Below are 21976 nucleotides of genomic sequence, written 5' to 3'. Positions count from 1 at the left end.
ATCTAATAATAAAGAGTGAATTAAAACACAAATTTATTAATAGAAATAGCAAAAAACTACATACTTTGTCGAAATCGACAAAAAGCCATCCTAGAATAGTCGACTAAGGCCCAGCTTCACAACTGACTGTTAACTCTTAACCGTGAGAGTTAACCGTGAGTTGTGAAACTGGGTCTAAATGTCGACTTTGCAAATCAATTTTAAGTTGACTAAAAAAGTCGACTTAAAATTGTTAATTAAGTTTTCACGAGCTGCTCAAACCGGCTGTATTTATATATAAGTATATATCATGTCTGAATTATAGTCAAAACAAATCGAATTTGAATACTAATTTAATTCGTATTTGAATAATTGCACTTTTATGGAAATACCCTTTTTTTTATTATAGAATTAAATTCTACCTAAAAAAACATGAAACTTTCAGAAATATTTTTAAAAAGAACATTTATCAATAGTTATAAACGATTGAGATTAATAGTTGCGTCGCCTGCTCATACTAGTCAAATATTACGATACATGTGTAAATATTTTGAAATTTATTATGTTTAAATTATTCATTATGTAAATTATATATGGAATTTTTATATTCTCAAGTTTTTTGTTAATAACTTGTTAATGAAAAATGAGCTACGGCTAAAACCTTTGGAACGTTGTTTTCCAGTAAAAAATGTTTCATGTATGAATATGTATAAATATGTATTACGCATTACTATTATTATTTCTATTACACTAAAAAGTAATTTTACAAAAGAAAGAGCTAGGGATATGTAAACATGTATGGACATATTTCGATTATATGCGCTTTTTTAGCGCTGTGTTAACGCTGTGTGATACTCAAATATTTATGCATTAAAAATTTTTTACCGGATTGGGATATCATTATGTATGCTGAAATTGCATTGTATTCTGAATTGCCCATTGTATTATGTTTTTTGACAATATACATATGTCATGGTCAAAATCATTAAAATTATTTTTGCCGTTGTTTATTCATCTCGTGTATATATATGAAACAAACTTTTACATAATTCTCAGTCTAATTCGGTGCCGTCAAATCAAGTACATCATTTGGTCAGGTTGGAGAGAAAATCGATAAATGATATTTATTTCTCTTAATCTCTATGTTAACTGTATATTACAACTATATACTACAAATAAATACATGTACTATAAATAGTGAATACTATTGGAGACAATACGACGCGTACGCGTAATTGATATCACTGCGCGTTCGTAGCACTTATCATCAATATCATATAGTGGAAGGATTACATGGTGTGTGCCAAACCACGTCTACTTATGCTCTGCGTCATCTATAAAAGTGCCAAAATAATGGAAAAATATCTTTTTCATGTTGTCTTTCCGGCAATACGAAAAGATATCTTTTAGTTGAATATTTGCTTTGCGAAAATGACAACCATAGAAAGATGACAAAAAATATCTTTTTTAAGTTATCTTTTCGTCTTGCTGAAAAGACAATCTAAAAACGTCTTTTCGTCATCTTTTAGACATCTTTTCGCTTTGTCGAAAAGACAACTTAAAAAAGACCTCTTTTCTACTGTTTCTTTTAAAATCAAACCGTTGCCTTTTGAGTGTATCATACCATTCTTTTATATACAAACGTTCTTTTCTTTTATTTCCTGTTATCGTGTACGTACTAGTGATCTGAATATATTAAACGCAAGAATTCAGAATATACGACATTATACGTTATTACGGCATAACCTTTATCCCACGGACCTCGCTACAAATACAACATGATAACTGAAGCACACAGAACACCGATACAAAGTTTTTACGCCAGGCAGACAATCTTTATTACAGGTATTTACCAAGTATAATAGTAAAGTAAAATATTATTACTAAGAAATATCAATACTCATTTCATTATGAATTATACTGAAATGGGTTTATAAAGATAAAGATTTTTCACTGATTTATTTCCACCATGGAACATTAACGTTTAAAAACAATATTTAATCTATTATCTATTTAATCTAAATTCTTATATAAATGAATACATTAAAATGACGATATTAAGAAAATAAAGAATTAATAAAACTGATAGGTAAGTTTAATATAGAGAAAAGCTTGCTCTATATACAAACTATAGTTAGTAGAGAATTTCAAGTTTGAATATTTATTTCACATTTAATATTAAATTAATTATCAGCTAATGTAACTTTAAAATCTAATAATTATTAAAAAAAGTAACGAAAAAGGACCGAATTATTACTTTTCAAGTAACGGTAACGCCTAATTACTTTTTTGAAGTAACGCGCACAACCTTGGTTTTATTGGACCAGTCCCGATACTTTTGATCACGCTAGTATGTATATTATTTTTCTAATTTATTTATATTTTGTTTGGTAGGAGGTACAGGCTTTCTTGGAAAAATGTTGATAGAGAAACTGTTACGAAGTTGCCCTGATATTTCTATGATATATCTGATGATACGTTCGCAAAAAGATAAATGTCTCGAAAACCGATTGGATGAAATGCTTGAAAATCCGGTCAGTATCTAATAAAACATAATATATTTGTGAATTATTGTTATATAAATCTATAATTCATAGCTTTATGACCGTGTAAAAAAAGAAGTACCTAATTTTCGCAAAAAAATCGTACCAATCATGGGAGATTCCAATATCAAAGATTTGGGATTGTCAGAAAGTGATAAAAACATGCTAATAAGTAAGGTAATTAAAATTACACATTATTCTCTCGTCTATATACATTATATTTTAACGTAAAACATTATTGTAAGTCTAAAAAAGCCTATATTATAGTATAACATGTTATATACAGGGTATCCCAGAATATTTGGAATAATTTTCATATGCAAATAGAGCGAACTAAACTGAGTCAAAAAGTGCTCTACAACTTCTGAATTTTTGCAATAGTTAACGAATTATTAATTATTAAAAATCGTTGTATTAGCGCAGCCTATCACCAAATGCAAGCGCACGGCGAAATGCAGCCATGTAATCGCTCAGCGATCGAGGTAGCTAGGTATACGCAGCAAGTTGTTTAGTAACCTCGATCACTGTGCTACATCTCGCTGTGCGCTTGCATTATTAGGCGGTAAGTCGGGCTAATATGGTGATTTTTAATAATTAATAACTCGTGCATTTGGTGAAATGGTCGGCCGAATATGTGCTTATTCGGCGATCTTTTGAAATTAACATCTCGTTAATTATTGCAAAAATTGAAAAGTTGTAAAGGACTTTTTGACTCAGTTTAGTCCGCTCTATCTACATATAAAAATTGTCCCAAATATTTTGGAACCATCCTGTATATACACATATTATATACAGGGTGTCTCAAAAATAGAGTAGGAGCCGCATTGGGGGCGTAGAATGGGTCAAAGGGAACAAAAAAAGTCGTATACCAATTTGAAATATTCGCTGTAGTTTTCGAATTAAAAAAGGAAACGTCTGACAATGTGTGATGAAGCCGCACGTGTGCAAGTGTGTGTGCGTGTGCGTTTTCATATCACGTCGGGGCCACCAATGTGGAAATGTCCACTAAGGAGGCCTGACTCGAAGCTTTATGGTCGGCCGCAGCGTTTCGTCCTGGTCCCACACTACTAGACCCATCAGTAAGGCGATGTAGTGTGGGACTTGCCTTGGACGCCTGGAATGAATCCAGAATGATATTCTATTTAAAGGGAATTCGCGCGGCGCGATGCTTACGCGAACCGAGTGAGTCCCGTGGACCTCTAGTGGCGAGTCGCCACGTTTCTATTATACTTAAAATAATGTGTAACGATTATTATTACAGGTATCCATAATTTTTCATATAGCAGCGAATATGAAGTTCTACGAAAAAATCAAAACTGCTATAATAGTAAACATTGATGCTACCGCTACCATTTTAAAACTTGCAAAGCATATGCCAAATTTGAAAGTAATTGATCTAATAGTATGCTTTAACAATAGTAATTAGCAAAAACTATTAATATATAATTAATATATACAATACATATCATATTTATATATATATATTATATAATTAATATGTCATTAAGTTTTTACTTATTTTAAGAAAAAAACAAATTAAATTTAACGTTTATTTTAGTCATTTATTCATGTGTCAACAATATACTCAAACTGTCATGTAAAACATATCAAGGAACGGTTATATTCGTATCCCATTAATCATAAATATCTTATGATGCTCGCACGTAACTTACCCGAAAACGTATTCGAGGAGAAAATTCCTAAGTAATTCTTCTATTCCGAATATAATAAAGTATAGTTAAATATATTAATATAAATATAGAAAGTCAACCTATCATTTTTGAACAGAATCACCTCACAATGGCCGAATACGTATACATTCACGAAGGCGATTGCAGAAGGACTCTTTAAAAACGAATGCGGAGATTTACCAATTGGAATATTTCGACCTGCAATAAGTAATATAATTAATTATAAAAACTAATAGATTTTTTAGCGAGAGAGAAGAAGAATTTACTAAATTCCATTCCTGTATTAAGTTATATACAGTATAACTATATTCACCGTTTGCACAATTATAAGTTTGCAACTCATAATATAGCACATATACAGGGTGTGTCTTAAGTACGCTAAAATATTTCAAGAAGTGATCACATAAATTTAAGATGAAAATTTTATATGACTGAATGTCCGCAACGGCTTAATTTCAAAGATACATGATCAAACATGAAAAAAATTTCGTTTTTTTTCCAAAAATTTCAAAAATCATTCAGACTATTTAAAAAAAATGTATGTTTAACAGTATGGAACCTATTACCTTTTCGGGCTATACATTATTTTTTTATTCAATCAAAGACGGACTCAAGGATAAGCGGATATCCTTTTTTACGAAAAAATTGATACGCCACTGATATTTTTTAATTACAAATTTTTTAATGATAATTGGGATATATGAACAGAAAAAGGTCTCTTAAATATTTTCAATAGAAATCATTTCTGAGAAAAAAATCAATTCAAATTTGTAGACTGCAAAATCATTTTATTTGATTATGATCTTATTATGATTTATTTGAGATTGATCTCAGAAATGACTTATTTTATCGAAAATATTAAAGACATTTTTTCTCATTGCTTTTCCCATTGCTAATTTCCCATTGCTTTTCTGCTGATATCCTATTTATCATAAAAAAAAACGTACCAGCTTTATCTTTATCTTCTGATCTTTATCGTATGCTTCTGATTAAATAAAAAAAAATTTATAACTTCAAAAGATGATCGGCTTCAATCGTCCTTTAAATACATATAACCCTACTGAATAAAATCACGTCACACAGTTGCATGATGAAATCATGTAATTGTGTAACCCACACAGCAAAAATTTCCGAAATACATCAGACAGATATCCTAAAGATATTACATATCCCAAATATATCTTTAAGATATCTCTAAGATGTATTTTCGATACATTTTCTGTGTGGGAAAACATACAAATCATGTAACGGATTGTTCCAAATCAGTACGTGATTTTTTAAAATTACGTAATTTGAAAAGTCACATGATGATATGTTGTTTTTTCTTCTATTTTTATCATTCAATTCTTTAAAATTATGATGGGTGAAATTATTTCTAATATGTGATTTTGAAATTACGTCATTTTAAAAAATCACATATCGATTTGGAACAATTCGTTACGTGATTTGTATGTTTTAATTGTATGATTTCGTCGTGTAACGCCGTGACATAATTTTTTTCAGTAGGGGAAGTTTCATTAAAATAATCCGAATGATTTTCGAAATTTTTAGAAAAAACAATATCTTTTTTTTATTTTGACATCATGTACCTTTGAAATTAAGCTGTTTCAAGACATGAAGTTTTTGTCTTGAGGTTTTCTTTCCTTGAGGTCAAATTCTTTGTGTGAGGAATCATCCCTTAAAATCTTTTAGCGTATTTAGGACACACCCTGTATAATGTGAAAGTTTATAATTTAAAAATAACTATAAGCAACCATGGAGTGCGTGCTTGCATACGAGTACGTTTAATTAAATTTAATACTTGTGCGTCTACGCAGAGGAATAATTGAGATTCCTTTTAGTTATATCTAGCGCTAGTGAACCATTTGTCGGATGGATCGACAATATATATGGGTCAACAGGTATCGCAAAGAGTTTGTCACTTGGTGTCGTAAGATTTCTACGTTGTAATGGCAATTACATGGCGAATATAGTGCCTGTTGATTTTACTGCAAACGCTTTAATTGCTAGTGCGTGGGATGTCCATAATCAACACGGGTATGATCAGGTTCATGATTCATATTATTGTTGCTATAAACAAGAAAATGTGAGGAATAAGGAAAACGAGTATAAGGATGTTATGAATGTGTAATGTGTAATTCAAAGAAAACAATTATATATTATATATTATAGTATATAATACACTTCGACTATACAGGTTGTCTCGAAATTTGCGAATATCACAGTAAGAAAGTTTTCAAAAAATTAAATAAAAAAAGTTATTTGTGAATGTTTATTTTAAGAAATAGTTTATGAAATAATAAAGGTTTAAATAGCCAATTACGAACTACGTTTAGACCGACGACGTTTAAACGCTGAATATTCGTTATTGTTGTGTGCTCACTAAGGCTTTATCTACAATAGTCGCACAAGCTGTGTCGCAGATTGCAAGCTTGTTGTGACAGCCAATCTGATGAGTCAATATTAAAATTAATTGTTCAGATTGGCTGTCACAACAAGCTTGCGACCTGCGACACAGACTGTGCGACTATTGTAGATGAAGCCTAATACTAGCGCACGTGCGATTCATAGACAAGTGACCGTCTAAACGTAGTCTGTAATTGGTTATATTTAACCAACCTTATATAAACCCTTATATCTCACAAACTACTACTTGAAATAAAAATTCACAAATAACCTTTTTACTTAATTTTTTGAAAACTTCCTTTCTATGGTATTCTAATCCGCGAATTTCGGGATATCCTGTATAGAGTTTTTATTAAAGCAAAATATGTTATAATATCCTTATAAGCTCCTTATTTTACTAAAGCTTTGGTAGACTAAAGGCTTAGAACGCTCGTACGAAATACAAGAAATCCAGGTTCGACTCCCAGGTCGAGGTAATATTTTCCGCAATAAATTTATTTACAGTTTTTCAGCACATTAACATCTTTCTAATAGGGTGTTTGATTGAGCATCAAATTATTAAAATTGTTTGTCAATTTAATTCATGATATTACTACAGTAGTTTAATTGCGTTTATATAAGTTCAAAAAACCAATTCGACGCGCAGTTCGAATTAATGACTATATATAAACATGATATATATGTGTATGTATATACATATATATTTTGTATATATAATAATTCAGATTGAATTATTTAAGCATTAAAGATCTAGCTTTGACCGTTATGGCCATTACTTCTATTTCTTATTGTTGAGTTTTCAAATGTACTGGTCAGTAAGATTCTTATTGTTTATTTAAAAACAGATTTATGTTTTAGGCGTATCAAGGATGTGTTAGTTTATAATTTCGTTCCGCCAATCGATGGACCTACTTGGAATGAATACATTTATGCACTACTTGACATCAATAAAATGTATCCCTTGCGTAATGCTATATATTTGCCATTAATGACTTTTTTCAAACATGAGATACCATACAGATTTTGCGTTTGGTTTGGTCACTTACTTCCTGCTTTATTTTTGGATGCTGCTAGTATCTGTATTGGACGTAGCCCAAGGTATGAAGCAAAGGCCATTGCACGTAAAAGTTCTAACCGTAACTATAAAACTGTAAAAAGCAATAAATTGATTAGCTACTGCATCGGGAACAAGCGTTGCTGCGTCCTGTGTGCAGAAGCAATGCGAGTGAAATGTCATAACCATGGTGGAAGGGATAACATGGTGTGTGCAGTTGGACGGTGTCCTCTCTAAATCTCTGCCCTCTCTGTCTATGGATGTTCATGAGTTTCAAGGGCTACAACTATGAAACACGAAAAAAACATGGAGCAATATTCATAGTCCGTTTTTATTTTAAAACTGCCTTAATATAATGTCTTAAGATGTTAATAGTCTTCGGATTGATTTACCACATCTTAAGATTGTACTTAAGACAGTCTTAAATGCAAGAATTAACTGTGAATACCGACTTGTTTCGCGTCGTGAAGTTGGTACTGAATCTTTTCTTGCACAAGAAAATATTGGTAGATTTTCGTCCTGCCACCGAGTCACACAGCCTTGATAGTTTCCCTGTTATGCTTATAATATTTCCTTTAAATCTCTTACAATTATGATTAAAATTTTTACGTGCAGTTGGCCTTAAATATAAATACTGTGTCTTTTAATGGGTACATTCAGTACTACAACCGCTCACTGAGCGTTTAGTGAATGGTCATGGTACTGAATATACCTATTTAGGCCCAGTTTCAACTCATTTCTCATCGGGGTGATCCCGATTCGATCACGGCTCGATTGGACACCACCAATCACAGCGACCGGTGCTTAGGAGCTTTGTAGTCTCAAGCGCTGTGAGTGGCTCGTGTCCAATTGAGCCGTGTCCAACTGGGTGCCACCCTTTCTCATCTCTTTCCAATTCTAGAATTGGGAAGAGACAATGAATAAGTTGAACTTCGCGGTTAAGAGTTAACCATGAGTTGTAAAACTGGGCCTTAATGTATGTGTATCATAATAGTTTCTATTTAAATCAAATAAAATTATACCAATAATATGAACAATTTTAACAATATTCAATATATTTCAGAATGTGGAAGTTATATATGAAGGTAGACAAATTTTGTAAAGCACTCGAACCTTTTTGTAACACAGAATGGAGTTTTTCTACTGATAATATTCAATCAATGTGGGATAATCTTAATGAGAAAGATCAACAATTATTTAGGTTTAACATGATGGAATTTAATTGGACAGAATACTTAATTAATCATTATCAGGGCATGCGGCTCTATCTACTTAATGAAAATGACAGTATGTTGAAAGATAGTCGTATGAAATATGCAAGGTAATAAATCTGATTTTCGGTTAATCTTTCCAGTTTAAGTTTTTCGTTTTTATTTATAGATAAAATATTTAATTTTAGATTTTATTGGATGCACCAAATCATCAAAACTATACTTTTCTTTATAATCTTTTGGATCATCTGGTCTATGTTTAGAGGAATGTTCGAATAATATTTACTTTAAGTATGATATTTGTTATCTTGTCATTACTTTATTTTATAAGATATTCAGTAATATTTTTAAATACTGTTTTTAAATAAAATAATTGCACCGTATATGGCCTACTTAAGTTTTGTGACCTTTTTGTAATCTTTGTTGAGTCTTAAATTATAAAAACTGATGGTCAATTACTTAAATAAGTTTTGATTGTAAAAAAAAATTATAGCATTTAAGTCATATTGGGTACACATGTACAAAAATAGAAGATATAATATATTGAAATAGAAGAAATCGCAAATCAGGAGCGTGCTGGGAATTGATAAACTAAGAAAAAAGGTCGTGTAGAGATTTTTTGCTCGTTTTTGCTTCGTTTTCGAGAAAATCGCAAAAAAGACAAAACGTAGTTTTCATTTTTGTATTTTCTCATCACTTATTCACATTGTATTTATTCACTCGCTTCGGGTATGTTCGAAAACACTGCCAATATCGAACGTAAGGGTGCTGTCACATGCGGCGTAACTTGCGTCAACCAATCAAATCGTATCAAATTGCATCAGGTACTACGCGTTATTCTAATTGAAGTGATTTGATTGGCTGACGTAAGTTACGCTTACGCAAATTACGTCGCATGTGATGGCACCCTAAGCCGTATAAAATTGACCAACCAATTATTTCTCTAATATTAGTTAATTTTCTACCACTTAAGACCCTATGATCGCTACGACTTCTATTGTAGACCCCGCCTTAAGCCGTAAGAAATTGACCAATTATAGTGGAATGCGAGGAGTACAATTAACTCGTCCATTTCTAAAGACTTACAAACCTATTGTAGATCCGGGCGTATTACACAAATTCTCCACTGTATATAAAAACAAAAATTATATTAAAAAATAATTTATTTTAAAAACAGAGAATTTATGTTTTTAAAGCAGAGAATGTATGTTTTTAAAGCAGAAAATTTGTATTTTTAAAACAAAAAGTCTAAGGGTATATTCACACAAACTTGCATAGCCGTATAAACATATGCATAAAGAAAATTATCCAATCGCATTTCTCTTACAAAGTCGCACATAAAATGTAATTGGATAATTTGCTTCTGGACCTCTCTGGATCACTCTAGACTCTTCCTTCGTCGTTCATCTTCAGATAACAAATATTATTATACAATTCACATCGGCAGAAAATTTTTTCGCAAACGACATTTCATGCTATGACTATATTCTCAATCTAATCAAGTAGATTTATCAAAATTTATATAGAATCTGCGTAATAAAAATCAGTGATCTTGAATATGTTTTTCGATCTTGCAAACATATAGTTGGCCTTCAGTTTTTTTACACAAGATCAATATACATATGTGCCGGACTTGTTGTAACGTCAATGCACTCGTACATGGATAAGAAAAGACGATCGATGCAGCGTGTATTTCTTTAATATCGCGTCACGCGAAGTGGTAAGAATAGCGACTTGTTTCGGTTAGATAGGCCAATACGTTACATCGTATCGATAAATTTAAATTTTTCGATTAAATTTCTCATTGTATCAAAATATTTTTATTGATAATACTCTCTCTGTAAAGGATCATATTAAAAAAAATGTATTCTTTATACCTTTGTTTAAAATTAAGCATTGCCAAGAAGTCATTAGTAACGACATACATATACGAGTGCACTAAGGTGAGTTCTTGATTCGTATTATTAGGCCCACTTGACCTAGAAGACCGCAGAACCTACTAGTGTATGTCATGCTGTTTTTGTCACAGAAAGCCTCCTGGACTGCGTTTACTATCATTATTGAGCAAATGTAAATGCAAAGTATTCATATATAGAATAGGAATTACTCTACCAAATCTTACAAAATTCAAGCATTTTCATTTCTTATAATCAAATTTCCTTTTTAAAGTGAGCGCCTGCAAAGTGGGTCGCTCGTCTTTTGATTGGTTCAATCACCAATGCTGCTGCCATTATGCGCAATGCCTCACATTGCTTTTTACACGATGCTCTTTACTGACTCGTTTGCTTTTTTCGCTTTAGCCTTTCTGTCCCAATGCGCTTTTCCATTCCTCCATAACCGCAGTTCTGCTCTTGTTTTTCTTTTAAACGCGCATGCGGACGGAGTGTCCGTGCGAGAGCCAGGTCTCAACCCTGCAGCCGAATACAGCCTGCAGTGAATCTGCAAGCACTACAAAATGTTCAGTTGCGACGACAGCGACGACGACGGCGTCGGCGTCGGCGGCGGCAACGGCGACGGCGGCGATGGCGGCTACCACCGCGCGTATAGTCGATCGATGGTCTAGTGCCACTTCGCGCGCGCACTCCGTCCTGATTTCCCTCACTTGTCCCCTCCCATTCCCATCCTAACGATCTGTCGTATATGCCTTATCGTATACCTTTTCGGGATCGGGATGCAGGGAAGGCCTTTTCCACAATCCGACTGCGAACGAGCACATATATCCCTTTTCTTGCTCATTTCATTTTTCTCCTGTTCGCTCTTTTCTACTCCATCCTAGCTGCATTTTCCGTGCAACCCTTTTCTTATCATTTCTCTCTGCCTCGAGCTTCCCCTCGATATCGTATTTTTTTTTTGTTATCCTTCGTTGATTCCTTCTTTTCAAAAGGAGCTTTAAAATTTATCTATGCAACCAACACCGCCGCTTGATCTTGTCTCAAATTCTTATTTCAATTTTGTTCTGATTTTAAATAATCAAAGATTCGCACATGTTTAGTGCTACTTTTAGCGCTACTTTGTACGATTTTCATCGTATCAAAGTGTTACAAAAAATTCTTCCTTCTAATTTTATTTTGCACATGTTCTCTACAAGAATGCTTTCTTTAATGTTTAAAAAGGTTCGTTCCTTTTAATAATTTGTTTTTTTTTTCATTATGTTTAAGAGTTAAAGTCCTTAAAATTTCTACCATAAATGAAGGGCTAGTTATCATGAACATCTCATTCTCGTCTTATCTTTTGAAAAGCTCGGAGCTCATACGAAAAGATCGTCATCCCTCGATTTCTCTACCCTATATAAATATTATAAGTGGCTTTCCTTCTCTTTAAAACCCCATCTCTAATCTCTTCTTTTTCTACTCCCCTCTTCTCGTTCTTCTATTCCTTTCCTTTCCACAAAACAAACGTCCGTTACATAATGCTCTTCATCACCGTTGCTGATCTAATCGCAGCTGTGATAACGCTTTTTAGTTTGGCTCTTTGCGAACTTAATGACATAAAAATAATAACGCCGCTCCTTTTCTGCAACCACCGTTTGACCGACGCGCGACGTAGATATTCCCCTCCCTTAAAAATTTGTTTCCCTCTCGATGGCTATATACGCCAAATGGTCATTACTGTGACTCTCTCGCTTCGATGCTTTTCAACTTTCTCAGTCTCTCTTTCTCTCCCATTTTTGCAACCTCTCTTCTTTCCACGTTGATCTTTCTTCCTTCTCCCTCGCTTTGACTCCCTTTTCGCTCCTCTTCCTCACCGGTTTTCCCACTCCCTGCACATCCCCTTCTTCCACCTCTTCTCCCTACCACGTAGAACAGCAGTGGTGAGTGGAGCGGTCGCAGTTCGAACACGCCAGCTTACGGATCACGAAGGGTCTGTCCGTCCACTGCTTCCATCCTCGCAGACGATTCCTCTTCTCGTTTCTTCGAGCGCCGTTCGGCCTCTCTTTCTCCCTCTCTTTCTTTCTCTCCTCTTTATCTCTTCCTATCCTTGCATTCTCCTCTCTTTCGATTCCTCACCTTCATCCCGCGAGAGACCGACTTTTCGTTCCGCCATCGCACACCGCTCGATCTACAACATTCCAAGTGGATACAGCACGTATTGGTCAGACATCGAGGGACCATACCGCATTACCGCCGTGGCATCCAGTGATCCAGTGGCGTCCAGTGGCGTTTGCATTCTTTCTCAGTTGCAAATGTTGCAGCGGAATGGCACTTTGACAGATTGAAGAATCGCGACCATACACCGGTTAACAGGAGGTTAGTTGACACAGAAATACTCGTCTTTTTTCGTGAGTACGCGTCTCCATCTCGGACCAAGCTTGTAAGTTCGCTCGATAGGAGACCCGCGCCGCTCCGAGCTCCGAAGTCCATTGACAGTCTACGGACAGCGTAACGACTTACGACACGCCCAGGTTGTGAAATGTGCACCGTCGAGACTCGAGTGTGCCTAGGGCAACGGTTAATCTTGTTTAAAGCTGCTAGATCAATAGCACCATGAAGAAAACTCGTACGCGCTGAAATGTCTCGCTCGGTCGGCCGGGCCAGGAGTTCGTATCACTCTGTGCGGTCCGCTATCGCATTTTCGTTTCTATAGCAATAAATTTAGAGTGGCTGTAGAGTGCGATAACCGTCGTGTCGAGACGTGTTGTGTAGAAATTGTGACGTTTCTCCGATTGATCGTCGTCATGTAGTAATGATGACAACCTATTAGCAAACTAATCCACTTAAATTGACGATAGTCGATTATTATGTTTTTATTGTTCAACGTTATTATTATTAATCGCGTTAATCGTATATATACGAGATAGTAACAGATAATATAATTAAGTTCATATTAATTGACGATGGTCATTGGGTCGATGATCTGTTAATCTCTGTAGGGCTAATTGAAGATAATCGAGACAGTGGTTTATATTAAAATTAATAATCTAACTAATACTGATCACAGTCGATATTAGTTGGACTGTCAGTTGATTTACAGTCTAACAAATTAATTCTAACAAATTAACTGTATAGTTGTTAGTCTTCCCGAAGCTTCAACGAAGCAATTTTTGCTGCCGTGCTGGACGAGGAAGTCGGATTCCGCTTTCGAGCGTGGAAGGACGCACGTAGCGACACGGTGTGTTATATTAAATCGAGGCAGCTATCGATTTTTTACGTGTGCGCCTCGTCAGCTTGAATGTCGAGGATGAACGGAAACATCGCGGTGGATACCGATATCCGATGGATAGCCAATCGGGAACGACGAGATTATGTGTTCCAATACGAATTAAAGAGAATACACGTATTTCTCTATGGCGCGCAGTTCTATCGCCAAATTGATGATAATAAACGCAATGGTGATGCACCAGAACACATTTCAGTTACGACTGTAATTGGAATTTTAATAACCAAGTCCAACTAGTGTGCACCAATTCCAAATAACGCTTTTTTAATCCAATTTTAACTATATGACGATTTTTAATCGTCGATTTCTATTAAAACATTTTTTCCCTGCACTGTATTTATTTAATTGAATGCGGATATAGAACATTCCAAAATACTCAACTTTATTTTTATTAAATATTTCTTGATGAATAAGGATTTTTACTATTTTTAAAATAATTTTGTTTTGACAAACCAATTATTTTTAAAGCATTACAAGTATCAAATGTCGCAACATAAATACGACAGTCATCTTTTTCGTAATTGTTCAACAATTATATTATACTTAAAATTTATATAATTCCTAGATATTTATATATTTTTATTAAAGGAGCATAGTAATTTGAAAAGATTATAAAGATTTCTCTTGTAAAGATTATAAATATTTAACTAAATTTTACTTTTTTATTTACAATTTTTATTTTCGAAGGGGTTTCTAAAGTCCGTTTTATCGACTGAATACAGTTATTTTTGTACAGACATTATTTTTTTAACTATCTTTATCAGATTTCAAAATCCTCATAATTAAAGTATAAACAATAACACAATCAAAACTGTTCGATTTTATGCCAAAAACGAAAAACGTTTAAGAAATTTATTAGATCTGTTTTACTCGTTTTTAGTTCGAAATCGCGACTAGAGCTGTCAACTTATGTAAGTGTTTGTTCTATGTAAAAATTGTGTAGTATGTGTGTGTACAAAATTATAACGGTTTGGACTGCGGATTATATGAATAATGTTGAGTTCTTAGTATTAGGATTAGATATAAAAAATTAGTGCTTTAGAAAATTTTTACATGCGTGTGCATGCGGTATTGATGTATAAGTAGTATGCAGTGATGTGTTCATGATATATAAATCGTATGTGTGTATTGAATAGGGATATAAAACAGGGATCTCGTCAAAGTTCGATTTTCACTTTAGAAAGTCTCTTAAATAGTTGCAATATATTTAAATTCAAATGATTGAAAGATTCAAAATAATCTGTAATTAAAACCAAGGATTTTAGTGCATTCTGTATACAAATTTGATACAGTTATCGAAATTGTACATATGAATTATATTGTCTATCATTTCGCAACATTGCTGCTCTTAAATAATAGAGTTCTATTCATTCGGTCGGACGAAGATACTAAATTTGGAATTTCATAAACTGTGGACGATAAGTTGTTCCTTATTTTTCGAAATCTTTGGTCTGTCAACGAAAAGTATCACGAGCGATATTTCTAGAGCATATACATATGTATATGTATAGTAAAAATGAAGTGTGAATAGGGCTCGACTATTGTTGTAAAATCAGTTTACGTTCGAAATGGAACAAGATTTTTCTGTGCCATACTTTGTGAATGGTGTATCAGCGACGGCATCGCCATTTAAGCTTTTTACAAAACGACTTATCGATCACGGAGAAGATATAGCACGTTGCGCTTTAATGCATGGCAAAATCTAAAGTTGCAGTTTCTTTAATAACATTGCGCTCTCTTCTGTCGCAAGTTTACGAAGCGGAAATAAAATTTAAATTGTATACGTGTCAATCAATGTTTACTTGAGATCTCGTTTATAGCTGAAATATTTTGTCATTATGGCTGGACGATGAGAAATATAAGATATTCTGACTATAAGTTGTTCAGCTGCAAATTTGTTAACAAATATGGAACATGTTTTTCTTAGTAAAAATTATTTAACGGCAATTGCTGAAACTATTTAATTTTTGGCAATATTTGCATGATCATTTTGGTTTTGACTAAGATTTCTATCAAACTTTACTAATCATGCATTTAATTTTTGCATGTTGTTCGTCATCGTGTGTTTCCGTTATAAATTTTAATCATTATTAACTATAAAAAAATAAATATGAAATATAATTATCATTTTAATATGTATAAAGTCTCGACATTAAAGTGACTGTTTTTCTATTATAAGTGCATAAAACTTTAAATTTATCAAAAAATTAGTTTCTAAATATTTATTATAGATAATTTTTTATCACACGAGCAAGCTAACACTTGCTATTGCAGACTTTGAATTTGTATATAAATAATGCGAGAAAATCTAGTTAGTTGATACTAAACTTTTAAAATTTAAAACATAACTGACATAGCACAATATGAAGTACGTGCTGGTAAATAGACCGATAAAAATCAATCTATTTATTCTTTCGCACAGTTCGATACAGGTAGTAGTCTATGACGTACTGGTTCAATCTTGATAAAAACCGTGACCTCGTGTAAACGTATAAAAATAATGTAGGTTTTACAATCGGATCTAACTTTATCTCTCCTACTCCCTGCCTTGACTCAAATGTAAAAATCCGACTATATAAAAAGAGACAGGAAGAAGTGTAGTGTCATCCTGGAAATAATCGACCTATCATATATTCTCGTGTACTCAAAATAACTCGCAGTTTTCTCCCCCTTCTATTCTCTTTTTTACATTTTTCCTGTAAATAACGTTCGCGTTAAAAAGGAAATTAACATGCACTATTTTGACAAAGATAAACGGAAACGTAGGAGAGGCGACAAAATTCATCGTCCGCGAAAATTGTCATGGATTGATGGAAGTAACGTGCGCTATAATAAGCGGATCAATGTACACCATATTTAATAAGCACATGAGATAAAGGAAACCGTTAATGTCGAGCTAAAAGCATTGGCATATGCCTGGAAATTTGATTGACATGGCATTTCCTATCATCGGGCGAAGTGCCACCTCCATCGCGGATGGTAACAATATCTCTGATGAAAGTAATGTTTTTAAAAAATCGTTATAAACATGACTGAATATTGAGAGAGTTACATTTAGCGTGTTATGTCAATTGATTACTATGATAAAACTAATCGCTCTCTTTAATTTTTCTTATTGTCCCAATTTATTTTACTATTATACGAGTACACTAAGAAATCCATTTAGTTGAATCAATTAATCTCTTGTTTGGATATGGACTAACAAATCTTTTTTTTAATGCAATAAAATGTTTTAGTTAAAGCAAAACAATTAATTATTGTAACATTTTAATTGTTTCTGACAAACATTAACATATGATAAACTTGTTTATCAAAAACGAGTAAGTGTAATTATAATATTCAAATGTTTTGCCTCTACTAACAAGTAGAACTTGTAAGTTATTTTATTGCATTAACCCCAATAACTATTTATTTGCCTATATTCAAACAAGAAATTGATTCAACTAAATCGATTTCTCAGTGATATCTGCCCATCTTTAAGATTTTAGAAATATATCTAAAACACAAAAATGTTTTAATATTATAATTTAATATTATAATTAATATTATAATTTATAAAATTATTTTCTTACCTTCTTAATTTTAAAATTTATAAATCTTAGACATATAAAAGTTTTTTTATCTGTTTTAAAATTCAAGATTTAATTTTAAATAGGAAGAAATAATAATTAAAAATTGGTTTTTAATAATTTTTTACTAAGTACTATTAACTGTACAGAAAAGCAGCAAGAAACAAAAATTGTTTATTTTTTTCTCATGGAGTTCTGAGCATTTTTTCAGAATTTTTTAATATCGCATTTTCTCATGTTGGTAAAAATAGTTATCAATAAGAAAATGCAGTACCAAAAGATTGATAAAAAATTCTGAAAAAATTCTTAATTTTATAAGAAGAAAATAAACAATTTTTGTCTCTCTTTTGTTTTTCTGTAAAGTTGATAGTACTTGAGTAAAAATTATTAAAGACCAATATTTGATGATTTTTAGTAACTAATATTTTGTTAACTATTACGAAAATTGCAACATGGTAGAGGACTTTTCGACTCAGTTTAGCCCGCTCTACCTACAAAATATTTGGCGGTCATTCTGGGATATCCTATATAAGGTCTATCAGCCGGACATCAACTATTAGAGGGTTGCATTGAAAGCCACTGTTCACGTCTAGATGGCTCTAGCTGCGTATGCTGTGGTCAGAGACATCTGTTACTTATGTCATTTTGAAATGTGGACATTTCCTATTAAAATACAATCAGCAAACGCCATCCTTTGTTTACACATGTCCTTTTCTATAACTGAATTAAAATGGAACGCGATAAGTTGTTTTTCCGACGTGTACTTCTACACTACTTTGATTTGAAAAAAATGCAGCTGAAACTCATCGATTGCTTGCAGAAACTTATGATGAATCTGCTCTATCGAAAAGAGTATGTAGAGATTGGTTTCAACGATTCAAAAGTGGTGATTGTGACGTTCACAATAAACAACGGTCAATCGGAAAAGTTCGAAGATGAACAATTGCAAGCTCTATCGGAAGAAAACCCTGCTCAAACACTCCAAGAATTGACTCAACAGATCGAAGTCGATAAATCAACCATTTCACGACATTTACATGTCATGGGAAAAATTCAGAAAGAAGAAAAGTGGCTGCTACATGAATTGACCGAAAATGCCATTGCCAATTCGTTTAAACATTTCGGTTTCTTTGCTTGCAAAGTATAAAAAGAAGAGTTTCTTGCGGCGTATCGAGATCGGCGATGAAAATTGGATCTATTTTGATAACCCGAAACGCAGAAAATCATGGGTTGATCCTGGCCAATCAGCACCATTAACTTCAAAGCGAAATATCCATGGCTTACAAAGCAATGCTCTGTGCTATTTGGTGGGATATGGAGGGTGTCGTGTATTATGAGCTGTTGAAAACGAACGAAATAATTGCTGCCGAACATTATCAATAATTGGAGCGTTTGAATAATAATTTGATGTAAAAACGACCATTAATTGCATCAATCGCCGAAAGGCGATTCTTCTCCATGATAACACTTGGTCCCATGTTGCTGTAGCCGTGAAACAGACACTGATGGAGCTCGAATGGGAGGTTCTCCCGCACCCAGTATTCTCCGGACTTGGCACTAAGCGATTATCATCTATTCTGATCGATGCAACACGCTTTGGAAGATATACACTTCCGTAATTACGGCAAAGTTGAAAATTGGGTTGTTGAATGGATTAGCTCAAAGACATTCTTTCGTCGTGGAATTCAACTTCTGCCAAAAAAGTCTGGGAAAAAGTTATAGCTTCCGATGGCAAATACTTTAATTGAGGTATTCATATATTTTGTTATTGAAATAAATCCTCAAATAACACAAAAACCAGTGGCTTTCAATGCAACCATCTAATAAAATTATTGGATTCGATACATGTTGTATCTATTATGTTTAGATCTTCTGTAAACTTGATACGAACGTATAATTCACCATCTTGTGTTTATTGCATCCATAATATTCTTGATCGTATGACCGTTCGTTTAAGTTGAAATTCGAAAAATTGATGGAACGCAAAAAATATGCGCCAATAATACGCGGGTAATTAGTAAAATTGAGCGATATTGGAGGGAACTCGACATGGTTTATCGATCTCTTATAAGTCTGACGTAATTTCACTCACGAATCGCTAATACCATTAATTTAAATATTGACAGTTTCGATGCAGAGAGAGAGAGAGAGAGAGAGAGAGATCGAAGATATCTTTTTTAATAAATAGTGCTTCAAATATCTCTAAATAAACATAAATTTTGTTATTACAAGACACGCTAGTAAGACAAGCACAGCGATACTACTGTGTTCCTTTATATAAATCATGAATGTGATGTTAGGCAAAGCCCTAAGTTGCAGCTCCGATCTACATTTATAGCTGCGAATCTATAATTTAAAATAATATGCAGCGATAGCACACCGCTAATTACCAAACTGTCGAATGCTACCAAGCACACGTATGCATATATACACGTAGCCGGTTATCGATTTCTTCGCGTATAAGTTTGGCGGTTGCGTCGCGATTGCGGCGCAATCGTGCACCGGATCCATCTCCTCCCTTCTTCACCCCCTCGCGCATTACTATTTCGAAACTTTACCCCGTAGGTCGTGTTTACACAATCCGATAAGTTAATCGCTCGTACTAATATCCATACCGTTATACATGCGGGATTAGTATTTTAACTTGATGAACTTCGCGTTATGTTGCGTAATTCGCTTCCGATCGTTTTGCACCTAACCCGCTCATTTTTATCATCGAAGAATATTTTCAGATAGCACAGGACATTCTGTAGACGTCCATTTTATGTCTTTTTTAGAGTCTGCAGAGATGTATGTATTTGTCAATTTTCTTTGTGTAGGTTTTTTTTACGCCTGGGGACTTGTCTCTCTTCCTCCCTTTTTCTTGTTGTAGTTGTACCATGTATCTCAGATCTTTTCCAAGTAATGTGTTATAATTTTTTTGTCAATGATGTTTAATGTCAGTTTGTTATCTGGGTTTACATAATATTTTTTGTGTTAATCATGTTCTCATAGGTTTCGATTATTAATTTATTATTTTCTGTTTTTAATATACTAATCTATACATAACAGCGATTGAGAAAGACTTACAATTAATAAAGTTGAAACTTGTCTTGCTGCATATATTATTAAAGTTAAAATTGCCATACGTTAAATTGACACATTTTTTACTTGCCTATAGTTCATTAATATATCAATATTGTTTGATTAAATTTTTTTCTTGGAATCTCTTTTCTTGGAAGGAGTGTTCAATATCTGGTTGAAGAGAAAAAATTGAAATAAGCAAACGAAATATCTTCCGCAGATTTTATGATGCATATATATCAATATATATATAAAAAAAATCTGATGATTGTTGCAACAAGGATTGCAGAATAATCAGATGGCGGTGATCGCGATAGATAAATGCAGAGGAAAACAATCTGAAAGAAAACAATAGTAATGTCAATATTATAGTTAAAAAACATAAAAAATATGGCTATATAAATCAAAAGCAATTAAGTTAACATAATTCTTAGTGACAATTTGTACAATGTAATCGCTTATAAGGCCATTTAATTGTCTTCGCGCTTGAAGAGGATTCGGAAATCACTTTGGAATTTCTTAAACTTTTTCGATGTGTGTGTTGTTCTTTAATTTCCTTCGGTTTTCCAGATCCGTGGCAATTTTATTCGCCCGCCTGCCGCGCTGCTGTTAATACGGTGCTGTGCACACGCGTGCGTTGCGCGAGTGAATCGGATATCCAGCTCGAAAGAGAAGTAGGAGAAAGAGGAAGTGAGAAGGACGGTTGGCGACAATCGATATGTGTGCACTGTGACGGCCCGCACGTCTTTCTTCCGTTCCAGTTCGCTTTTCGCATTCGTGCTGAGAACGCTCGACATTGCACGCGAAAATCGATTGTCGCGTCTGGAAAAATTCCAGAGACAAGGAAGAAAACGCGCACACGTGTATTTCTCTTTTCTCTTCAATCGAGATTGAATCTGATTGCAGGTCAGAACTCGGTCGTGAATTCCATCTCTCTTTTTTTTTTCTTTCTCTTTCCCTTTCTAGTTTTTTTTTCTCGCGGATAGCTTTCCTCGCTTCGCCAGCCGGAAGTTTCTTATCGACGGCTTCTGCGCATTTAAGTCCTACGACACGTAGCTGTCGCTCGCCAACCGAATTTTCTTTTCGAACTTTAGAATTTAACACACAGTGTTAAATTTTACATATCGATACGTGATGTTACACTAACGTGATAAGTTGTGTACATGAGAGCCACAAGAACCAGATAAAATGTTGGAAAACGGCGAATTTATGCAATTTATTTGAGAATGTTGAACAAAAATTCCTTTATATAAAATTTATAGAAATTGTTTGTGAAGAGATTATTGTGAGCAAGTACTTGCTA

At 33.6% G+C, this 21976-nt stretch overlaps 2 protein-coding genes across 3 annotated transcripts in view; both read left to right on the top strand.

Annotated features, from left to right (window-relative positions):
* Positions 1-1236: 1236 nt before the first annotated feature.
* On the top strand, positions 1237-9163 carry LOC108767299 (putative fatty acyl-CoA reductase CG5065). Its single transcript, XM_018517066.1, has 11 exons — positions 1237-1275; positions 1662-1824; positions 2374-2513; positions 2577-2699; positions 3784-3924; positions 4081-4226; positions 4311-4420; positions 6055-6250; positions 7436-7717; positions 8737-8994; positions 9073-9163. The coding sequence occupies exons 2-11, from the start codon at positions 1758-1760 to the stop codon at positions 9161-9163; spliced, it is 1554 nt and encodes a 517-aa protein (XP_018372568.1). The 5' UTR covers positions 1237-1275; positions 1662-1757.
* Positions 9164-12544: 3381 nt separating this feature from the next.
* Cadps (calcium-dependent secretion activator 1) overlaps positions 12545-21976 on the top strand; it is a 31818-nt gene continuing 22386 nt past the window's right edge. Inside the window, exon 1 of one of the 2 annotated variants that reach the window (XM_018517678.1) lies at positions 12545-13131. The gene's annotated coding sequence lies outside the window, so the exon portion shown is untranslated. Of the gene's footprint in view, positions 13132-21451; positions 21580-21976 lie in introns of those variants that run through there. The other variant, XM_018517686.1, reaches the window with a different exon arrangement.

The sequence above is a fragment of the Trachymyrmex cornetzi genome, unplaced genomic scaffold (assembly GCF_001594075.2).
Source record: "Trachymyrmex cornetzi isolate Tcor2-1 unplaced genomic scaffold, Tcor1.1 scaffold121, whole genome shotgun sequence".
Lineage (NCBI taxonomy): Eukaryota > Metazoa > Arthropoda > Insecta > Hymenoptera > Formicidae > Trachymyrmex > Trachymyrmex cornetzi.
The sequence above is the reverse complement of the archived record's forward strand: the minus strand, read 5'-3'. Positions and strand labels throughout refer to the sequence as shown.